The following is a 20,017-nucleotide window of genomic DNA, read 5'->3' as shown; positions in this document are numbered from 1 at the left end:
GGCAAGTTTCTCACTCAGCTTTCCCACAAACCACCGCGCTTCCTTTTCCACTAAGCGCCTGCAATCATGGCGGATGTGGTGCAGGAGCAGGTACCAGAGCAGAAGCTCGAAGAGGAGACGGTCCTGAACGGAGATGCAGAAGAGAAAGAGGAGGTAGCCAAGAAGAAGAAGAAAAAGAAGAAGAAGAAGTCGGCAGCCCCCGGTAAGAGTTGCCGACAGGGCTGTTCCCGCTGAGCCGTGTATGGATGAGTGTGCCTTGTGAAACATGCGCCAGGCCTTATGAAACACGCCTCGCTCTCATTACACACGGATAGCTAAGCATGGAGCGAGACTTCTGTCAAGCCGATCAGGAGGCCGAAATGTCAGTAAACAGACGGAAGTAGTCATACAAACAAACGTAGTAGTTAGTTAGCTAGCTAGATATCTTTCTAGCTTAGCCGCGGTTCGTAGTCCTTTGCTGGCATGTGCCAGAAGTCGCTAGCAATTTCAAAGCCAAGTTTTCTTGTTTCATAATGTGTTTTGGAATGCTGTCATGTTAACGTTAGCTTTCTTACATAAGGTAAACGCCAGAATACAGATTGACTACGATCTTGAGGTTGTAACTATCACAGACTATGATCTGTTTCATAATAATGTATCTATTTAACACTAACTAGTTACGCATGATTGACAGCAAAGATTGGCCCGCTGTTGGCTAGCTAGCTATGAAACGTCAAGAAACGGTTTGATTCAGACAGCATGCTCATTGAACTCTGCGAACTTAGCTACTGCTGACATAACGTTATCCTCAGCATGTGCTATTTAGAGCAACCCGTCTTCTTGTAACAACGTGAACTAGCTACAGTTCGCATGAATTCTGCTAATGGATGTCAGACAGTTGCCCTTTAAATTGACATACACAACATTTAGCTTGTAATGTCCCCTCGTTCGTTACAGCGTGTTTACATCAGTAAATCAGGCTTAGCTGCGTGTGCTGGCCCCAAGGTTATACACAGACGTTAATACTCTCCCCTCTCCTGCCAAGTCCCAGACCTCAGGGATGCACTTTGCGGGATGGGATCATTGTCCACTGTCCAAAAGCATCACTTCACTGCTGGACAGTACCTTCCCTTGCATGCACATAACACATCTCTCATCTTCCCCTTCCCAGTGTCTCCTGGATGCTCTCTGTTGTGTGTGATGGAGCTGTAGTCGCCATGGCCGCCATGTCGTGGTTAGTAGGATGTATAGGATGAGCTCACCAGTGTGTATCTGTCTCTATGCGTTTTATGACTGCAGCAGCTGGCACTGAGGCTGAGGGCGATGGAGTGGCTGACATCACACAACAGCTGGAGAAGCAGGCTCTGGAGGACAAAGAGAAAGAAGAAGATATGGAAGATGGTAAGACATCGTAACAGTACTCCACTCTAGCCTAGTACTAGGCAGCCCCTGACCTAGAACCACATGGGCCGAGCTCCAACCATGGCTCCTCACACCCTGCTGCGGAGCACCTGAGCTGGGTTCAGTCCTGTCGTTGCTCCCCGTGACCCAAATCCTAACCATCCTAAACCTTAACCATCCCATGTCTGACCCATAAGGACGTAAGTCTATCTCCAGCACAGAGATGACCTTACACATAACTACTTACACATCTACCAATACATGGCCTGCTGGGAGCTGATAAACTCTGGTGTTACATTACATGTGACAAAATGACATCAAATTCCTCTCTGTTTCTCTCAGATGGAGACGAGGGGGAGAACTCAGCAGGCAAAAAGAAGAAGAAGAAGAAAAAGAAGAAAGGACGTGAGTTGGTCTTATTTCCTTGGACACTTGAGAGTTCTGGCTTTCACTTTGTCTGGTCATGTATAGGGTGCAGTGGGAGAGTAGCCTATGATCTAGTGATGGATATGACTGGCTGGATTTCTGACATACTGCTGCACTCTGGAGCATTACCATAACCCTGCAGCCCCCCTCAGGTCCTCGGGCTAATGGGCACACTTTGCTTTTCCCAGAATATTGCTGTGTCACCTCAGGAATGACAACTCAAACTTTCTAGCTAGTTTATGACCTGGTAATGAGCGGTTATGTGACTGATTGTTTCTTCCTGCCTTTCACAGCCAAAGTTCAGACTGACCCTCCGTCTGTGCCCATCTGTGAGTTGTATCCAAGTGGAGTTTTCCCCATCGGTCAGGAATGTGAATACCCCCCATTACAGGATGGGTAAGATTCATACACGCACTCATACACAATCTCACAAACACCTACTCTTGGCTTGGTGTGTGGTGCGTACCTGGTTAGTGTGGTAGCGGTGCCCAGCCTCTTATTTCCCAAGCACAATGTTATACTAGAGTGGCAGCTCCTCTGATCATCATGCTGTACCTGGCCCAGCTGCAACACAAACTAGTAGCTACCGGGGAGGGAGCTTTTCAGGTTTGAGTTTGTTCTGAAATAAACAGTGCTGTCTGGCGTACATGCATCAGTCAGTGTGGTTATCAAACAGAAGTGACAGGGTGATTCTTAACCTTGGATCTCTTCACTGATGTGAAACTCATTGACATAAAGGGCTCTTAAAGATGCGCTATGCAGAAATCACGCCGCCATTTCCTGGTTGCTAAAATTCTAAAAGTTCACCTACTTTCAGTTTGTGACAAAACAAGCAAGTATAGTGTAGATAATCATTGTACCATCTAAACTGCTGTGAAATATATTTTCAATAACCAAAAAGATTGTGCTTTCAGCTGTTTTGGAGCTGGTGTACAAAACCGAAAGTAAAAGATGCAAAAACAAAACTTAAGAACGGGAAGCATAGAAATAGCGCACATAGAACAGATCTACCGCTTCTTAGACTTGCTTTCAATGAGAATGATAGATCTATAACACACAGTTTGATTTATTATCTAGTCATGCTTGCATTGATTCCCCTGGGTGGTGGAGCAGGAGTAAGATGTATGCGTGTGCACTGACTTGGTTGTTGATCCCCCAGGGTAGTCGTGCAATGACAAAATGTTTGTGTGTGCTAACCTCATTGCTGATTCTCCTTGTGAATCACGCGCACAGTGATGGGAAGAAGTGTGTGTGTGTGTGCGCTGACCGCTAACCTTGTTGCTTATTCCCCTTGGTGCAGGCGTACCGCGGCGTGGAGGACCACCAATGAAGAGAAGCGGGTTCTGGACAAGGCCAACGAGGAGGTGTGGAGCGACTTCAGACAGGCTGCTGAGGCCCACAGACAGGTCCGCCAGCACGTCCGCAGCTTCATCAAACCTGGCATGACCATGATCGACATCTGGTGAGCCTTCATCATCATCATCACAGCTGAGATGTTGCTTTCTATTTGTCAGTCTTTTCCCCTTGCGTTCCATCTCTCTTTTGCATACATCCGTTCTTGTGCTTTCATCCCATCTCTTTCTGTATAACTAATTTGTCTGTGTGTGTGTCTGTGTTTCAGTGAGCGGTTGGAGAGCTGTTCTAGGAAGTTGATCAAGGAGAATGGTCTTAGTGCAGGCCTGGCCTTCCCTACCGGCTGCTCTCTGAACAACTGTGCAGCTCACTACACCCCTAACGCCGGAGACCCCACCGTGCTGCAGTACGACGACGTCTGCAAGATCGACTTCGGAACACACATCAACGGTACACCCCTGCCACAGTATATGCACGGTTCAACGGACACACACATCAAAACATACTTGACACACAAACATATACAAACGCATATCAACGCACACACACAACTAGCAACTCAGACCTGTAGGATGCTGTGCTCACTCCCACTGTCTTTTCAGGTCGGATCATTGACTGTGCCTTCACCGTCACCTTCAACCCAAAGTATGACAAACTGCTCGAGGCCGTGAGAGACGCCACCAATACTGGAATCAAGGTCCGACATCCATTCACACACCATCCATTTCTGAGGCCCCTTGATATCATTTGATGTAAGTGTAGTTCAGTCTCATCTCAATCATGCTTCATCATTCTGCAGTGTGCTGGAATCGACGTGCGTCTGTGTGACGTTGGCGAGAGAATTCAGGAAGTGATGGAGTCGTACGAGGTGGAGATTGACGGCAAAACATACCAAGGTACTGAGCTGCTGAACACACACAGTGAATTTGTGGTTGTCACTTATGATCCATGATAATTACTCACTAATGTTAATTTGGATAATTTCCAGTGAAGCCAATCCGAAACCTGAACGGCCACTCAATCGGCCAGTACAGGATACATGCCGGCAAGACTGTCCCCATCGTCAAAGGAGGAGAAGCTACCAGGATGGAGGTGTGTATCTCTTCCTGATGCTACAATTGAGCGTTTGACGAGCAATGAGGGAGATGGGGAGGTTAGAAAGGGCTGCAGAGTAATGATGTGCTGTGGGAGGGTGACCGAGTAATGATGCTGAGTTAATGGTGTGCTTAAGGACCGTGCCAGGTCCAATTAGCCAGTAACACAATACCTGTACACCTGAATTGGTGTCTTGGATGATCAATGAATTTCTATAACACAGGATTGCCTGCCCCTGTGTATTTGGTTGACTGCAGCAATGTCTTCCTACCCCAATAAGTGTGTCCTTTTCTGACTGATTACCTCTTTTGCACCACCAGGAGGGAGAGGTGTATGCCATCGAGACGTTTGGCAGCACAGGGAAGGGCGTGGTCCATGATGACATGGAGTGTTCTCATTACATGAAAAACTTTGATGTGGGACACGTCCCAATCAGGTAAGTTGGTTGTCTGTGTGAACACTGGACTGTGTTGGGCAGCTCTGAGACTGTGTATTCCACAGAGGTTGTACCCTCTCTCTCTCCCTTCCTTCCCCCAGACTCCCCCGGGCGAAGCACCTGTTGAACGTGATCAACGAGAACTTTGGCACGCTGGCATTCTGCCGGCGCTGGCTGGACCTGCTGGGGGAGAGCAAGTACCTGATGGCCCTGAAGAACCTGTGCGACCTGGGCATCGTGGACCCCTACCCCCCGCTCTGCGACACCAAGGGCTCCTACACCGCCCAGTTCGAGCACACCATCCTGCTTAGGCCCACCTGCAAGGAGGTGGTGAGCCGAGGGGACGACTATTGAATACTGAACCCAACCTGATTCAAACCGCACCACAACCCCTCCCCCTTCCCCCCCCCCAATACAGAGAATAGACACACTGAACCATCTGCCTGCACTCTAACAGAAAAACAGCATCTAAATACAGGACCTTGTTTTGGTCTCTTCTTTCTCCTGCCTTGGCTAGAGCAGCCAGTAAGGGCTATGAAAAATGCTGCTGTAAGGTACCCCACAATGCATTTTTACCGCTACTTAAGAGCGAGCATGGAGGGACTGGCTTACGTAGCAGCGGCTGAATCTTTTTTCCTCTTTTCTTTTGGTGACATTGAACCACAAAGCTTAGTTGTCATTTTCCCCCTTGCTAGGGGGATCTGTGGACACAGAGGGGTCTCTCTGCAATCTTTTGAAGCCAGACCTGCCATAGAATATCAAATGAACTGTTACAGTTCAATTGCTTAGAACCCCCAGTATTTAGATCCAGTAAGAATGTGAAGAAACAAACCTTTCTTTACCAAAATAAGTACCCTCCTCTCCCTCTAAGTATGCCCAGGGCCTGGAATGTTTCCTCATGTGACCTGATCAGGAAAAACTCCTGGCCCTTACGGCTATACAGTTCCTGGTTCAGTCTGCGGTCTTTCAGCCTGACCCTACAGTGTTCTGGTCATTAGTAAGTTAGAACCCAGTCACTCGGTTGGTGGTAGGCTGGATCGATTGCTCGTCAGAACCCTGAAATTGTACAATTCTTCCGCTTTTGAGTTCTGGGTGGGAACGATGACGACTAGAAAACCATGCATCTACAGCTGTATGTTTGGCTTCATTATACCGCTACAGGGAGGGGACTCTGCACTCCGCTCCTCCAGTATTTGTTTCTTAGATATTTGTAAAATATCTTTGAAATGGCTGCTGCCACTATGTGTACCACTTAATTTTGAATTCCCTGGAAATGTTTTTGTAAGAAGAAAATTGAAATAAAAAATGTTGCTCTCTGTATTCCTTCACTGAGAAGATAGTCTTGATTGGCTGATGGATAATAGATGGAAGGGTGAGCCCTCTGTTCCTACACAACCTTGCAGGCATCCAGTAGATTCTATTAGAGGAAGAAGTGAGAGATTTCACTCGCCAAAATCTGTCCAAAGCATTTCTATGAGCTTATCGCCTGCCTTCCTGCCTTTTGGGACAACGACTCCCGTTGTTAGGGCGGAGACACGAGCATCTCGTCATTATATACAAATCTCTTGATTCTAGTCGAGCAGGCAGCCTCTTTCCCCACACTCAGCTGAGGCAGCCATCCTGTATGCCCTATTTAGAGGAAGCAGCGCGCAAGGCTGTCTGAACTATCACGTGAAGGGGATTGAGGTGAGGGCTATAGCACTATACAGTATGGTATGAACCTTACCTGAATTAATACTGTGGTGCGGATAAAAAAATTAGACAAACTAGTGTTTTCTTAGAAAAATGAAAATATATTCTCATGAGGTAAATTTCTCTAAAAATTGAGGTAAGAATTTGCATAGTATCACTTCCATAAATGTACACACACCTGAGGCAGTATGAGCACAATGCCAACAAACATCGGACAGAAAAAAGGATGAAGTGGAAATGTGCTTTGAATTCTCCCCAAAAGGTGACTCTAGAGAGATGAACAGCATTTAGGTTGAGAGCAGTTTAGCTAGTACCAGCATGGAGATATCTTTCTTTCTCACACACTCACTCACAGTCTTGCCAAACACACAGCAAGGATCTACTTGCATCAGTCTGGCTATTTTACACAAGAATACAGAGCCAACTATATTGTGTGAACAAGTGCTGGTATACAAACACACACAGGAGAGATGGGTCAGATATCTTTAAAGACAACACTGTCTAACCTGCTGGTGATTCCAAACAACTAGAGGGGGAAGGGATCAATTACAAAACTATTTTAAAAATCTAACAGTCAGTTGCCGTGTTTATAAAAATAAAAAAAGCGTGTGAAAAACCCTCAATGTCCGAGTATACAAAAATACATTCAATATTCTAAATGCTGGCCTGCATTTTACAGTGCTACAAAGAACTGATACCAAATACACTCTTCTGGCAAAGGAAATACAAAAATATATATGTTCTGATATGAAGGGCACTTTTCTATGACACTTGTGACTGTAGAGATACCAACCAAAAGTTAGGAGGCCTAAAAACACCAGCACCAGGAAATACATTTACATTATGAAGACAGAGGGCAGCATTTAGCTAAAAACAAACATCCCTTTGGAAACTGGTTACAAAATAGATTTTCCAAAACCAGTCAAAGAATATATCCTGCAAATGTTGTGTAATTGTTTTTGGAGAAGCTGAGATACTTTTTAAACGTTTCCCCTCGTGCTTTGGCTTGAGTTCAGTAGTCAATCAAGAACCATTTCCTGACCGACCGGACTTACTACAGAGAGCGATACCAAAGATGGTGGATAAATGATGTCCCACTCAGGCTGTTTACCATTTTAAAAAATTGTCACAGTCCACATAAGTGGTGGCTCTCCCATAGGCACCAATGTAATAGCAGCTAGGTCTGGTCTGCTTAGTTCATTGACTGTATATGAACCAGAAAATAGGAGCGAGTGAGGTGTCTCGCTTCCTCTTCAGTCTCTGGCGAAACTAAAGGGGTTAAACTCTAAAGACTATTTATGGAGGGAATGACCTGTTTCAGTCTTCATTCCAGTTGAGAATTTGACTGACTGTGACATCCCTTAGTCAACTGTCTAAAGTGGCTGTGAGAAACATTTTAGTTGATTCAAATCGATTTGAGGAAAATAAAATCACAGAGCAGACAAGCAGAAAGGTTGACACCTGAATAAATCTGAACTACTGACAGAGGAAACTTACACAGTCACACCTGGCCAAAGTCTGTCTGTCTGTCTACTCCTGTAAAGGCGTGTCTATAATACAACGCACACCTTGGCTGACACTCTTGATAAAATAAACCTGTACACTATCAAAAACAAACATGTTCCTTTTCTTTTAAAACCCATATAAACACCATGTACAAGAAATTCACAAAGCAAAAAAAATAAAAAGAGTGTGTCCTTTCTCTGTTCTTTTAGAAAAAGAATGATCAAATGATAACTTCTCCCCCCAGAGGGGATAAAATGCCCACAAATAAAGAGCTAGAGAGAGAGGGCAGGGTTGAGATGTTTGGGGCGGGGCTCAGTGGGTCCTGGTCCTATAGCGGCCTGTCTTTGTCCTGAGTGAAGCGCTGCGTGTAGAAGAGTATATAGGCCTGGGCGCGACACACCTCCTCCACAGAACAAACGTTCAGCTTAGAGTCATTACAGTGGACCCAGAACCCTGAGAGGGAGGATGAGGAGGAAGGAGGAGAGAGAAAGGGTATTTGATGTAGGTAAATTCCATGAAAATGTATCAAGGTTGTGTGTGTTATCTTTGTATTTGTTTTTTTTTACAGAAAAATGTATTTTGCGTGTGAGTGAGAGATGTTCTTACTTCCTTCTTTGTTGTAGCAGTAGGCAGTGTAGTGGCCGGAGCCGAAGCCCTTCCCATGATGCATCACCACAGCGGACAGCTCGTACAGGAAGTGTTTTGGACACGGGGAGCCGGCGGAGGCGGGACTGGAGCATGGCGAGCTCTTGGGGGAGGGGTCTCTGCAGCAGTATGGCTCCATGTTGAGGAGCTGGTCAAAGCTGACGTGGACTCCGATCTTCTCCCTGTGGTTCCTACCAGACCACCTGACGACCAATCACAACCACAGAACACTCAACGGACACATCAACAGACCAATCACCAAATAAGACAGCGAGAGTGTTTCAAATGCATGGTTGTGTTATGGTTCTTGAGCAATTGCTATGTGCTCAGTGGTTACCTGCAGTGTTTGAGGTGCATGGGTGTGTTATGGTCATTGTGTGGTTATTTTATTTTATTTATTTCACCTTTACTTAACCAGGTAAGCCAGTTGAGAACAAGTTCTCATTTACAACTGCGACCTGGCCAAGATAAAGCAAAGCAGTGCGATAAAAACAACAACACAGAGTTACATATGGGCTAAATAAAACAAAGTCAAAAATACAACTGAAAATATATGTTATGTGGTCATAATGCGGTCAGTACCTGAAGCGTTTGAGGTGCAGGCGCAGGACCTGAGGCAGTTTGTGAACCATCAGCTGTTTCTGAGCTTCAGTCAAGATGACGGGTTTGGAGGAGAACCTCCGCCGCTTACCTAGAGACAAGAGTGAGCGTTAACCCACACAGAGGCCATACTGCTGCAGAGACCCCTCCCCCAGAGACCTGGCCGTGTGGTGCCAGGATAACAACCTCTCCCTCAACGTGACCAAGACAAAGGAGATGATTGTGGACTACAGGAAAAAAAAGAGGACCGAGCACGCCCCCATTCTCATCGACGGGGCTATAGTGGAACAGGTTGAGAGCTTCAAGTTCCTTGGTGTCCACATCACCAACGAACTATCATGGTCCAAACACACCAAGACAGTCGTGAAGAGGGCACGACAAAGCCTATTCCCCCTCAGGAGACTGAAAAGATTTGGCATGGGTCCTCAGATCCTCAAAAAATTCTACAGCTGCACCATCGAGAGCATCCTGACTGGTTGCATCACCACCTGGTATGGCAACTGCTTGGCCTCCGACCGCAAGGCACTACAGAGGGTAGTGCATACGGCCCAGTACATCACTGGGGCCAAGCTTCCTGCCATCCAGGACCTCTATACCAGGCGGTGTCAGAGGAAGGCCCTCAAAATTGTCAAAGACTCCAGCCACCCTAGTCATAGACTGTTCTCTCTGCTACCGCACGGCAAGCGGTACCGGAGTGCCAAGTCTAGGTCCAAAAGACTTCTCAACAGCTTCTACCCCCAAGCCATAAGACTCCTGAACAGCTAATCATGGCTACCCGGACTATTTGAACTGCCCCCCCCACCCCATCCTTTTACGCTGCTGCTACTCTGTTAATTATTTATGCATAGTCACTTTAACTCTACCCACATGTACATATTACTTCAACTACCTCAACTAGCCGGTGCCCCCGCACATTGACTCTGCACCGGTACCCCCCTGTATATCCTCCTGAGTGGCGCAGTGGTCTAAGGTACTGCATCGCAGTGCTAACTGTGCCACTAGAGATCCTGGTTCGAATCCAGGCTCTGTCGCAGCCGGCCGCGACCGGGAGACTCATGGGCGGCGCACAATTGGCCCAGCGTCGTCCAGGGTAGGGGAGGGAATGGCCGGCAGGGATGTAGCTCAGTTGATAGAGCATGGCGTTTGCAATGCCAGGGTTGTGGGTTCGATTCCCACGGGGGGCCAGTATATAAAAAAATTAATCAAAATGTATTCACTAACTGTAAGTCACTCTGGATAAGAGCGTCTGCTAAATGACGTAAATGTAAATGTAAATGTATATATAGCCTCCCTACTGTTATTTTATTTCTGCTCTTTTTTTTCAAAACTTTTTTTGTTGTTGTTTTATTTTTACTTTTTTGTTAAAAATAAATGCACTGTTGGTTAAGGGCTGTAAGTAAGCATTTCACTGTAATGTCTGCACCTGTTGTATTCGGCGCATGTGGCCAATAAAATTTGATTTGATTTGATAATACTCAACTTGCACAGTAGAGGGACCCCTCAGACAGGGCCAGAGTACGTGAGCGGAGTTGAGCGTGTGGAAATCACGCTCATGGAGCAGTGCTTGCACAACCCCCCAGCGCTCCACGTCCTTTCCAACCGCTCTGCTAAAAAACACTCCTCGCTCAAAGGAAAAAAAACTGCAGCTCCAAATTCGCTTCATTCATTAAAATCACAATTTAACCAATACCAATCTATTTTTGTGACTACCTGGACCTACCATTTGGTTTTGAAGTATTGAAACCAAACCATATGATTTGAATGAAGTATTTTAATAAAACAGGATAAGGTGACTGTAAGAAGCGCTCATCATGTCAAATAGGCCACATGTCATATTAAACAGCATATAAACACTAAATAGGTCAGCAGCCAGACAGGAAGCCTAAGAAGGAACGAAAATTAATTATTTAGGCTATATTATTTCAATTATTTCAAGGCTATAGTCCACAAAAAAAGTAATTGTGAAGCATTTGCGAGTGCGAATCACTAGGCTGGCAGGGTCATTAAGCACTCAGTATTTAAACAACATTTTGTTGTATTAAATCATTATAGTCCATAAATTGTACATACAGGCTGTGACTTACTTAGAATTAATTACAAATTAAACGAAAAAGGCCTTATTAGGCTCCATCTACAGTGCCTTTGAATACATTTTTAGAAACATGAGTTTGGCCAGAGTCTGTGGCTTCAGGCTCATGCGATGGTGCTTGGAGAGCAGGCCAGAAGCAGATAATATATTCTCAGCGCTTGCAAAGCCACTGGGGATGCTAAACACCCTTCAGGCCACTCTTGTCAGGCTGGGCAGGGATGCGTAGTTGTTATTTTATTTTTCTGTAGGTAGGCCTAAAGGATTTTAGGTAAAATAACCCTTTCAAAACAGAAAGCTCCTTGGGCCAAAATCAATGATGGCCTATTGTATAGATAATAGAACGAAAAATGTAATGCCCTAAAAGTCTAAACCCTTTCTAAGCCGGGCGGGGGTTCTACTAAGCTATATGGAATTGTTTTAAGAAGGTCATACCAAGGATCATTTAGCTATTACATATTACAAAATTATTTGATGAAAAATTATTTTTGGCCTTACTGCTATTAGCCCATACAAACGCATTGAATAACATATTCACTAATTGGAACAGATATATATTTTTTACTATCAAAAGGAAGTGTTCTGATGTGTCTGTCCTATATCTGAGCGATATAAGAAAGATCAGGAAACATTTGTTATTTTATTTATTTATTTACATGTATTTACCCTTATTCTTGGCACTAAACAGTCTAAACCATATCTAAGCCGGGTGTGGGGTTCTACTAAGCTATATGGAATTGTTTTAAGAAGGTCATACCAAGGATCACTTTGCTATTTGATTTTGAAGTGAGCGCTACTGGAGCGAAATTGGAGCAGGCGAGAAGGCCAACGCTCCAGCCTTTGGGAAACTCGCGCCACGCTCCAGTCAAATTGGTCACGCTCCACTCTGCTCACATACTCCGGACAGGGCTGTGTGAATGTGAATACTCAGTCTAACTATTGTACTGGATGGTAGTTTGACATGCAGAGAGAGAACTAACTGCTTTGTTAAACATTATTGTACCTCTAACAATCATACCATTGAATGAATGTGTGTTTATGTGTGTGCTCACTGTGAACATTTATGTATGTTTGCCTCTGTCACTCACTGTTGCACTGGTCGCAGGCGTAGATGTTGCCCTCCAGGGCTTCTGTCTCCGTGAACTTGGCCAGCATCTCCGTCAGCTGGCACGACACCTGCGCTGCGCTCTCCCGGCTGTTGCTGTGGTAACGCTCGGGGAACTCCAGCGATAGGTCCCAGAAGGGTTCCACCGTGTTGGAGCGGTGGTCACATGCCAGACACGTCACCTGATGGAGGGGGAAGAGAAGAGAGAGAAAGAGGTGGGGCAGAGAGAGGGATAAAGAGAAAGGGGTATAGAGTGAGAGGGAGAAAGAGAGGATGAAAGAGGGAGAGAGAGTTGTGTGAAGGCAAGCCAAAGCCAGCTAAGCTAGCTAATGCAGCAGCACACACAGGAACTGGATTGTCTGAGATACACAGCTTTAGAAACACTGTCCCCCTTCACACACACACACTCACCCCCTTGTTAGGCAAGAGCAGGTGTGGGTGTGTGCTCAGAGGAGAACTCAAAGACACTCCTCTCTTTCACAGACCAAAGAAGAAAGTACACACGTTCAGTCACACACACACTCACTCACTCTCTTCCGGGTAAATCGATTTGAGTTCAATCACTTTTAGACAGCATCCCTTTTGATTTAAACAAAACTTTCCATACATGTTTGCCCATGGAAGAAGTGGTCAGAAATGGACTTTTTGGACCTCAATGTCAAAACATTCAGGAGATAAAAGGTGTTCAGAGTTTTGCATACCCCACCCTACAGGGTGAGACATCCATGTCTTTATCACTGGAAAAGCTAAACGGTTGAGTTTGATATCATTTAAAAGCTTACAAACAGGGTGTCAAACTATTTTATAATTTCCACACAAAAAATTAATATATTTTTGGAACGATTTAAGTCTATTATCTAAAAACACATCAACTCTGACTGACTCTTTTCATATTTGCATATGTTGTAGCTTAGGGTAAAATAGGGTCTAAGCTACAACGTATGCAAATATGAAAAGAGTCAGTCAGAGTTTACGCATTTTTAGATAATTGACGTTAAAGGTTAAAAAATGTCAAAACAATAAATAAATCAAGTAATTATATAGCAGTTTGACAACCCTTTTTGTAAACTTTAAAATGATATCAACCTCAACCGTTTATCGTTTCCAGTGATGAAGACATGGATGTCTCATGGTATGGTGGGGTATGCAAAAGGTGTCAACTTTGAGCACTTTTATCTCTTGCATGTTTTGGCATTCAGGTCCAGTACATTTAGATGGATACATTTTGGCATTTTGTATTATTTTATATATATATACAGTACCAGTCAAAAGTTTGAACACACCTACTCATTCAAGTGTTTTTCTTTATTTTTACTATTTTCTACATTGTAGAATAATAGTGAAGACATCAAAACTATGAAATAACACATATGGAATCATGTAGTAACCAAAAAAGTGTTAAATAAAAATATATGTTATATTTGAGATTCTTCAAAGTAACCACCCTTTGCCTTGATGACAGCTTTGCACACTCTTGGCATTCTCTCAACCAGCTTCATGAGGTAGTCACCTGGAATGCATTTCAATTAACAGGTGTGCCTTGTTAAAAGTGAATTTGTGGAATTTCTTTCCTTCTTAATGCGTTTGAGCCAATCAGTTGTGTTGTGACAAGGTAGGGGTGGTATACAGAAGATAGCCCTATTTGATAAAAGACCATGTCCATATTATTGCAAGAACAGCTCAAATAAGCAAAGAGAAACGACAGTCCATCCTTACTTTAAGACATGGTCAGTAAATCCGGGAACATTTCAAGAACTTTGAACGTTTCATCAAGTGCAGTCGCAAAAACTACCAAGCACTATGATGAAACTGGCTCTCATGAGGACCGCCACAGGAAAGGAAGACCCAGAGTTACCTCTGCTGCAGAGGGTAAGTTCATTAGAGGTAACTGCACCTCAGATTGCAGCCCAAATAAATGCTTCACAGAGTTCAAATAACAGACACATCTCAACATCAACTGTTCAGAGGAGACTGCGTGAATCAGGCCTTCATGGTCGAATTGCTGCAAATAAACCACTACTAAAGGACACCAATAAGAAGAAGAGACTTGCTTGGGGCAAGAAACACGATCAATGGACATTAGACCGGTGGAAATCTGTCCTTTGGTCTGATGAGTCCAAATTTGAGATTTTTGGTTCTAATCGCCGTGTCCTTGTGAGACGCAGAGTAGGTGAACAGATGATCTCTGCATGTGTGGTTCCCACCGTGAAGCATGGAGGAGGAGGTGTGATGGTGCTTTGCTGGTGACACTGTCAGTGATTTATTTAGAATTCAAGGCACACTTAACCAGCATGGCTACCACAGCATTCTGCAGCGATACACCATCCCATCTGGTTTGCGCTTAGTGGGACTATCATTTGTTTTTCAACAGGACAATGACCCAACACACCTCCAGGCTGTGTAAGGGCTATTTGACCAAGAAGGAGAGTGATTGAGTGCTGCATCAGATCACCTGGCCTCCACAATCACCCGACCTCAACCCAGTTGAGATGGTTTGGGATGAGTTGGACCGCAGAGTGAAGGAAAAGCAGCCAACAAGTGCTCAGCATATGTGCATTCCTCATGAAGCTGGTTGAGAGAATGCCAGGAGTGTGCAAAGCTGTCATCAAGGCAAAAGGTGGCTACTTCGAAAAATCTAAAATATATTTTGATTTGTTTAACACTGTTTTTGGTTACTACATGATTCCATATGTGTTATTTCATAGTTTTGATGTCTTCCCTATTATTCTACAATGTAGGAAATAGTAAAAATAAAGAAAAACCCCTGATTGAGTAGGTGTGTCCAAACCTTTGACTGGTACTGTGTGTGTGTGTGTGTGTGTGTGTGTGTGTGTGTGTGTGTGTGTGTGTGTGTGTGTATATATATATATATTTTTTATATTACTATCAAGACAAAAATGTGGTAACAGTCACGCACACACATCATGCAGTAAAAGCTCCCATCCCAATGTAAAGGCCTTTTAATCCCTTTTTCAATCCATTTTAATCCATGTCCAGACTGGTGAATCACAAAAGTGTGTGTGTATATCAGTATAAAAGTGTGTACTGTGTATCAGTCTGTGTATATCTGTGTTTGTGAGAGTGTGTTCCTCTCTTTCTCACCTGGCTGAGGAGCTGTCCATGGAAGATGGTGTTGACCACGCTGAGCACCTGCTTGATGAGATGTCTCTGTCCGGTTGACACACCAGCGGGCGGTGTGTGTGTCCCCGTGCTCTCCAGCTCGTGCTGCACCTTGTCCAGCAGCTCACACAGGAACTCCTGGGCATCCTGCTGGGCGTAGCCCCGGAAGGCTGGGATCAGCTGCCACACCGAGTGCAGCATGGCAAAGGGCGACACCAGGGCCCACTTGCCTGACCACATCACCTGGAAGAGGGTGTGCAGCTCGTGGCACAGGGAGATGTGCTTAGAGCTGGGCTCCTTGGGCTGGATCAGCTCCATGCTCCGGGCCCTGGAGGCCCCCCCGCTTAGCCCAGCGCCCGCCAGGGGGCCTCTCCTTAGGGCCAGCGGGGAGGACGACACTGGGCCCCCGGGGCTGGGAACCACCAGCTGGCCGTGGACAGCCGAGGCCAGCAGCTCCAGGGCCTGCGTCAGGTCCAGCCGGAGGAAACACTCCCTGAAGATGTGAAGGTGGCTCAGCACCTGCAGGATGGAGTTCATGTAGCACGTGTTGCCTAGGTTACGCAGGCCCGTGACGCCCGGGGTGACCGTGGGCCGCCGTTTGAGGGGTGAGTCGCCCTGTTTGGAGGGGGCACGGCGGGGGGCCGGGGAGGGGGCAGTCCGGGCTTGGGCAGAGGAGGCTCTGGTTTTGCCTTTGGTGGAGGAAGAGGGGGTGGAGTATCGAGTGGGTTTGGGCGCTGGGGTTTTAGGGGGGCGGCCCATTCTCTTGGGGGTGTGAGTGGCGGGGCTCTGGGTCCTTGGTCGGGGGGTGAGGGGGGTCTGGGGTGTGTGAGGGGTGCATGTTCGTGTGGGGCGGGGGGTGACAGCAGCGGCGGCAGCAGCTCTCTGACTGGCTCTCCTCAGGCGGTGGCTCTTCCTGGGTGGAGCTCTCTCCAACTCTTCTTGTAGCTGCCTCTTCAACGTCTTCCTCCTCTCCCTCAACTCCTTCCTCCTCTCCTCCTCCTCCTCTCTCTGCCTGTCCTCCTCTTCCCTCCTCTTCCCCCCTTCCGTCAAGCTGAACCAGGTGTGGAACACTCGACCCATCAGCGCCCGGCGGCGGTGCCAGAGCGCCGTGAACATGCGGTCCTCGTCCCTCAGCTGCAGTTCGCTGGAGCCACAGGGCTGGGGGGCGTCGGGCGGGGCACTAGCTAATCTCAAGGTTCGTCCTGAGCGCGTGGTGACCTCGTAGCGCTGGCTCTGGATGGCGCTGAGTGTGGAGCGCAGCAGCTTGAGGTCTCCCGTCGCGTTGTCGTTGAGCACGTAGTCGTCACACAGGTAGCAGAAGACATAGAGCTCATTGACCTCCATGGCCAGTGGGTGGCGATGCTGCAGAAAGTGCTGCAGGGCGTGCTCCTCGATGTAGCGGCCGCACGCAACGTGGGCGCAGCCCAGGCAGGCCCACACCGACTCAGTGGTGTTGCAGTCCACGCAGTGCCACTTCTGGGGGTTGAGGATGGAGTGGTCTGGGGCCAGCCTGAGCCGCCCCACGTGCTTACACCTGTCCATCGCACACACTTGCTGGGGGGCTCAGTCCGTGTGTGTGTCTGTGGGTAGGTGAGTGTGGGTGTGACACGTCCACACTGGGGCTTCAGATCACCATGGCGAGCTCAGAAACTGGGCGCTCCCACGGCATGGCTTTATCTGGGGAGGAAGAAAGAAAAGAGAGAGACTGAGTGAGAAAGGCAGTTCTAAACTTCTATAATCTCTTCTCAGTAAAGGCCTTACCCAAATCGTATGAACAGATCCTTTGTTTTACAAGATGCCCGTCAGTGAAAACAACTGTACCAAAACCTTATGTCTTCCTTTTTAACCCACAACCCATTCTGGTCTTTATAATCATTTGTGGTCACGGATTTAACAAGTTAGCTCTCTAACATGGGTACTTATTGTCAAAGAAGACAGGACAATATCCTGAATGTTGACTGCGGTGATCAGATGTGGTTTTCTGCCATTACAGATTTCCTTCCTCTAATGTACCCTTTAAAACAGTTCGCATAACCCTGGGGGGTTAGGCACTTCCGTAGCACAGTTTGAAAACTGCTGGGGTTGGGGATTTCTGTTTTAGAGTCTCAGCTCCATCATCATCACCCCCCAATGGGGCCAAAGGGAGACTTAAGCCTGGCAAACAAAGGGGGGCTGAGCTGGGAGGGTAGAGCACCCTTTGTGTGTGTACAGGCAGCCTTACAGACAGAAAGGGGCAAGAAGAGATGGATAGAGGAGAAAGGGAATGGAGAAAGAGATGGATAGGAAGATCAGAAGGGAAACTAAACTCGGGGATCTGAGGCTGCCAGTTACCATTCTCCATGAACCAATCTATAGTCTATTTAGGAGGAGCAACAGTATGAAAAAAATTTATGCACTCACTAACTGTAAGTCGCTCTGGATAAGAGCGTCTGCTAAATGACTATAATGTAATGTAATAAGGCTGACCCTGACTACATAGGTCCAAGTTCTAACGGGTGTTTGTTTACCATTCCAGACTGCCTTCCTGTGATTTAAATAAGTAGCTGTTACCACTGAAGGAGTTTCTGGCTGGCATGCCCTGACTGAGTCTGTCTGTCAGCATTGTACCCCATGACTCCCACTGTTTTTATATATGATTTAATCAATGCAATTGTGGTTTTATGACCATCGACATTCGTGATACATTGTTTAGTTTTTTATCCACACTAGATTTGGTGGGCAGTTACTAGCAAGGACATTCCTTTGCTTCTGCTTCATTTGACCCATTCAACACTGATAACAAAAGCGCGAGATTTGTGTTTTCAAGCCAGCTAATTTAGCTAGTAAGCTTTCCCAAAGTGTTTACCACTTCACTAACGTTAACTCACCCGACAATGGTAAATTATGCCCGCAAGACAACTTTGAAAACTAGCTATCTAGCTAGTAACATTACCTAGCTAACAATGCCACCAAAATACTGGTAACTAACAACTCTTTCTTCTATCCGTGATGTCACTAACTAGCTATAGTTATAACACGCCTAACGTTACTGATGACAAGGACCTCCTTGTAAACTTATCGAGGAGGATATCAAAGGCTCGTGCGCGCGCCTAAGGTGCCCTTGTGCTTTCTTTCTCTGTCTAGCGGTATGTATTTTCTAAATAAACACAAATCAAACATCTAACGTAAGATAGCTAAACATAATCTCTAGTAAAATAATAAAGTATCTAGCTAGTTTGTTGGCTAACTTGGTGAGTAACATAGCTAGCTAGCTAACATGGCTAGTAGCAACCAAGCTAATCTTGTCTATGCCAAGTCTAAATACGTTAGGGATCAATGCGTCAGGGTTTTAATTGTTTATCAAACATGCTAGTTAGTTTTCACAGGAATGTGTACAGCATAACAACTGACACGAATTGTAAAGAAAGGCGAAAATTGAAAAAGTACCATACCTATCCTTCACCGCACTTATTCCTCTAATACTAAAAGGGTCGCCATCTTGCATCTACTCTTGTCGCGTGGTGTTGGCTCGAGCCAGTCCGCGGTAGGGTAGCGTCAAGTGTCGTTGTTGCCTGCCTCAAGTTAGAGGCTCTCGTAACATCAGATGTAGGATCAGATTATTGTACTCCAATCCTAAACGTTATCATTGAGGTGATTAGAAAACATCTGACTTTGTATCAGTGGTTAGGGGCAACCTCTAACCTACTCATGTGCGTGTCCTGGACCAACACAAACAAGTGTACAGCACAGATGGCACAATTTTGCGACATCATCTCAGTTAAGGATATTGTAATGTCAAATTCATGAAGCCAGGCCAACACAACATAATCAGAGAAAATATTTGTCATAAAAGTGAAGTAGCCCTTCAAATTCTATTAAGCACATTCTGCTTGTGTTGAGTATCACATATAGACTACTGTTTGGCACTGCAAATGGCCTATTTATATTTTCTACACAAGTAAGGCTACTAATAAAGCAATCCACGAACAAGTGTTTTTATTTTATTTATTTTTTACTATCACTGCTTCTGGAAAAACAATTGCATTCAAAACGTATCAATGCCACAAGATGGCAGTGATGTATCAATCAATGTTCATGTTGTGCGTGAGAATATGTTGTAAACATTGCATGAGAGAGTATTATGTGTGTGTGTATGTGTGTTGGGGGGGATGCAGGTGTAGGGCTCCATGCTGGTTAATGAGGGCATTGGGGGCTGATGGCACACGCTATAGAGATGGTATCAGACTGGGTGTCTAACATTAAACCCCAGAACCCTGAGAATTAAGTCTTAGACATGCTAACCACAAACTGAGCCTAGGATTGACTCACTCAAATGTACCCAATGTTCCCAAACTCTGTCAGCAGCTCTGGCCTCATGTGAAAATGTCCTGACACAGTGAATGTGAGGATGAGTGGATACAGTCAAGAGACATTGCCAACCGTCACTCTGCCTGAAAAGGAGTACTGAGAGAGAGGATTGTTGATCCCTAAACACAAAAATGAAAGAATATGCACATGTAACCAGTGAGTGGGTTCACACACACATACACACACACACACACACACACACACACTCTTGTACAGCTAACCTTGT

The 20,017-nt window shown here is 45.8% G+C and overlaps 2 protein-coding genes across 3 annotated transcripts; one reads left to right on the top strand and one right to left on the bottom strand.

Annotated features, from left to right (window-relative positions):
* The first annotated feature begins 38 nt into the window (after positions 1–38).
* On the top strand, positions 39–6,010 carry LOC123481365 (methionine aminopeptidase 2-like). 2 transcript variants are annotated; one of them, XM_045205035.1, is made up of 11 exons: positions 39–202; positions 1,282–1,380; positions 1,723–1,785; positions 2,100–2,202; positions 3,107–3,268; positions 3,428–3,609; positions 3,762–3,856; positions 3,959–4,055; positions 4,148–4,251; positions 4,575–4,690; positions 4,792–6,010. In XM_045205035.1, the coding sequence occupies exons 1-11, from the start codon at positions 67–69 to the stop codon at positions 5,042–5,044; spliced, it is 1,410 nt and encodes a 469-aa protein (XP_045060970.1). In that variant the 5' UTR covers positions 39–66; the 3' UTR covers positions 5,045–6,010. The 2 variants fall into 2 exon arrangements, with proteins under 2 accessions (XP_045060970.1, XP_045060969.1); XM_045205034.1 differs by having other exon boundaries at positions 1,279–1,380.
* A 452-nt stretch (positions 6,011–6,462) lies between these two features.
* LOC121579013 (ubiquitin carboxyl-terminal hydrolase 44) lies at positions 6,463–19,795 on the bottom strand. Its single transcript, XM_045205032.1, has 6 exons — positions 18,876–19,795; positions 15,427–17,121; positions 12,308–12,506; positions 9,116–9,224; positions 8,495–8,736; positions 6,463–8,341 (listed from the first exon to the last, which is right to left on the bottom strand). Exons 2-6 carry the CDS (start codon positions 16,984–16,986, stop codon positions 8,217–8,219), a joined length of 2,235 nt encoding a protein of 744 aa, XP_045060967.1. The 5' UTR covers positions 16,987–17,121; positions 18,876–19,795; the 3' UTR covers positions 6,463–8,216.
* Positions 19,796–20,017: the final 222 nt, after the last annotated feature.

This window comes from Coregonus clupeaformis, chromosome 19, assembly GCF_020615455.1.
Source record: "Coregonus clupeaformis isolate EN_2021a chromosome 19, ASM2061545v1, whole genome shotgun sequence".
In the NCBI taxonomy this organism is placed as follows: domain Eukaryota; kingdom Metazoa; phylum Chordata; class Actinopteri; order Salmoniformes; family Salmonidae; genus Coregonus; species Coregonus clupeaformis.
Note: the sequence above shows the minus strand (reverse complement) of the source record. Positions and strands in the feature narration are given on the sequence as shown.

Coding starts and splice junctions, on each gene's coding strand:
- LOC123481365 (XM_045205034.1), top strand. CDS start 67: ATGGCGGATGTGGTGCAGGAGCAGGTACCAGAGCAGAAGCTCGAAGAG. Junction 1,786..2,099: donor GAAGAAAAAGAAGAAAGGAC/GTGAGTTGGTCT, acceptor TGCCTTTCACAG/CCAAAGTTCAGACTGACCCT. Junction 3,857..3,958: donor CCACCAATACTGGAATCAAG/GTCCGACATCCA, acceptor ATCATTCTGCAG/TGTGCTGGAATCGACGTGCG.
- LOC121579013 (XM_045205032.1), bottom strand. CDS start 16,986: ATGGACAGGTGTAAGCACGTGGGGCGGCTCAGGCTGGCCCCAGACCAC. Junction 12,507..15,426: donor ATGGACAGCTCCTCAGCCAG/GTGAGAAAGAGA, acceptor CCCCTCCATCAG/GTGACGTGTCTGGCATGTGA. Junction 8,737..9,115: donor CTGCACCTCAAACGCTTCAG/GTACTGACCGCA, acceptor ATTGGTCGTCAG/GTGGTCTGGTAGGAACCACA.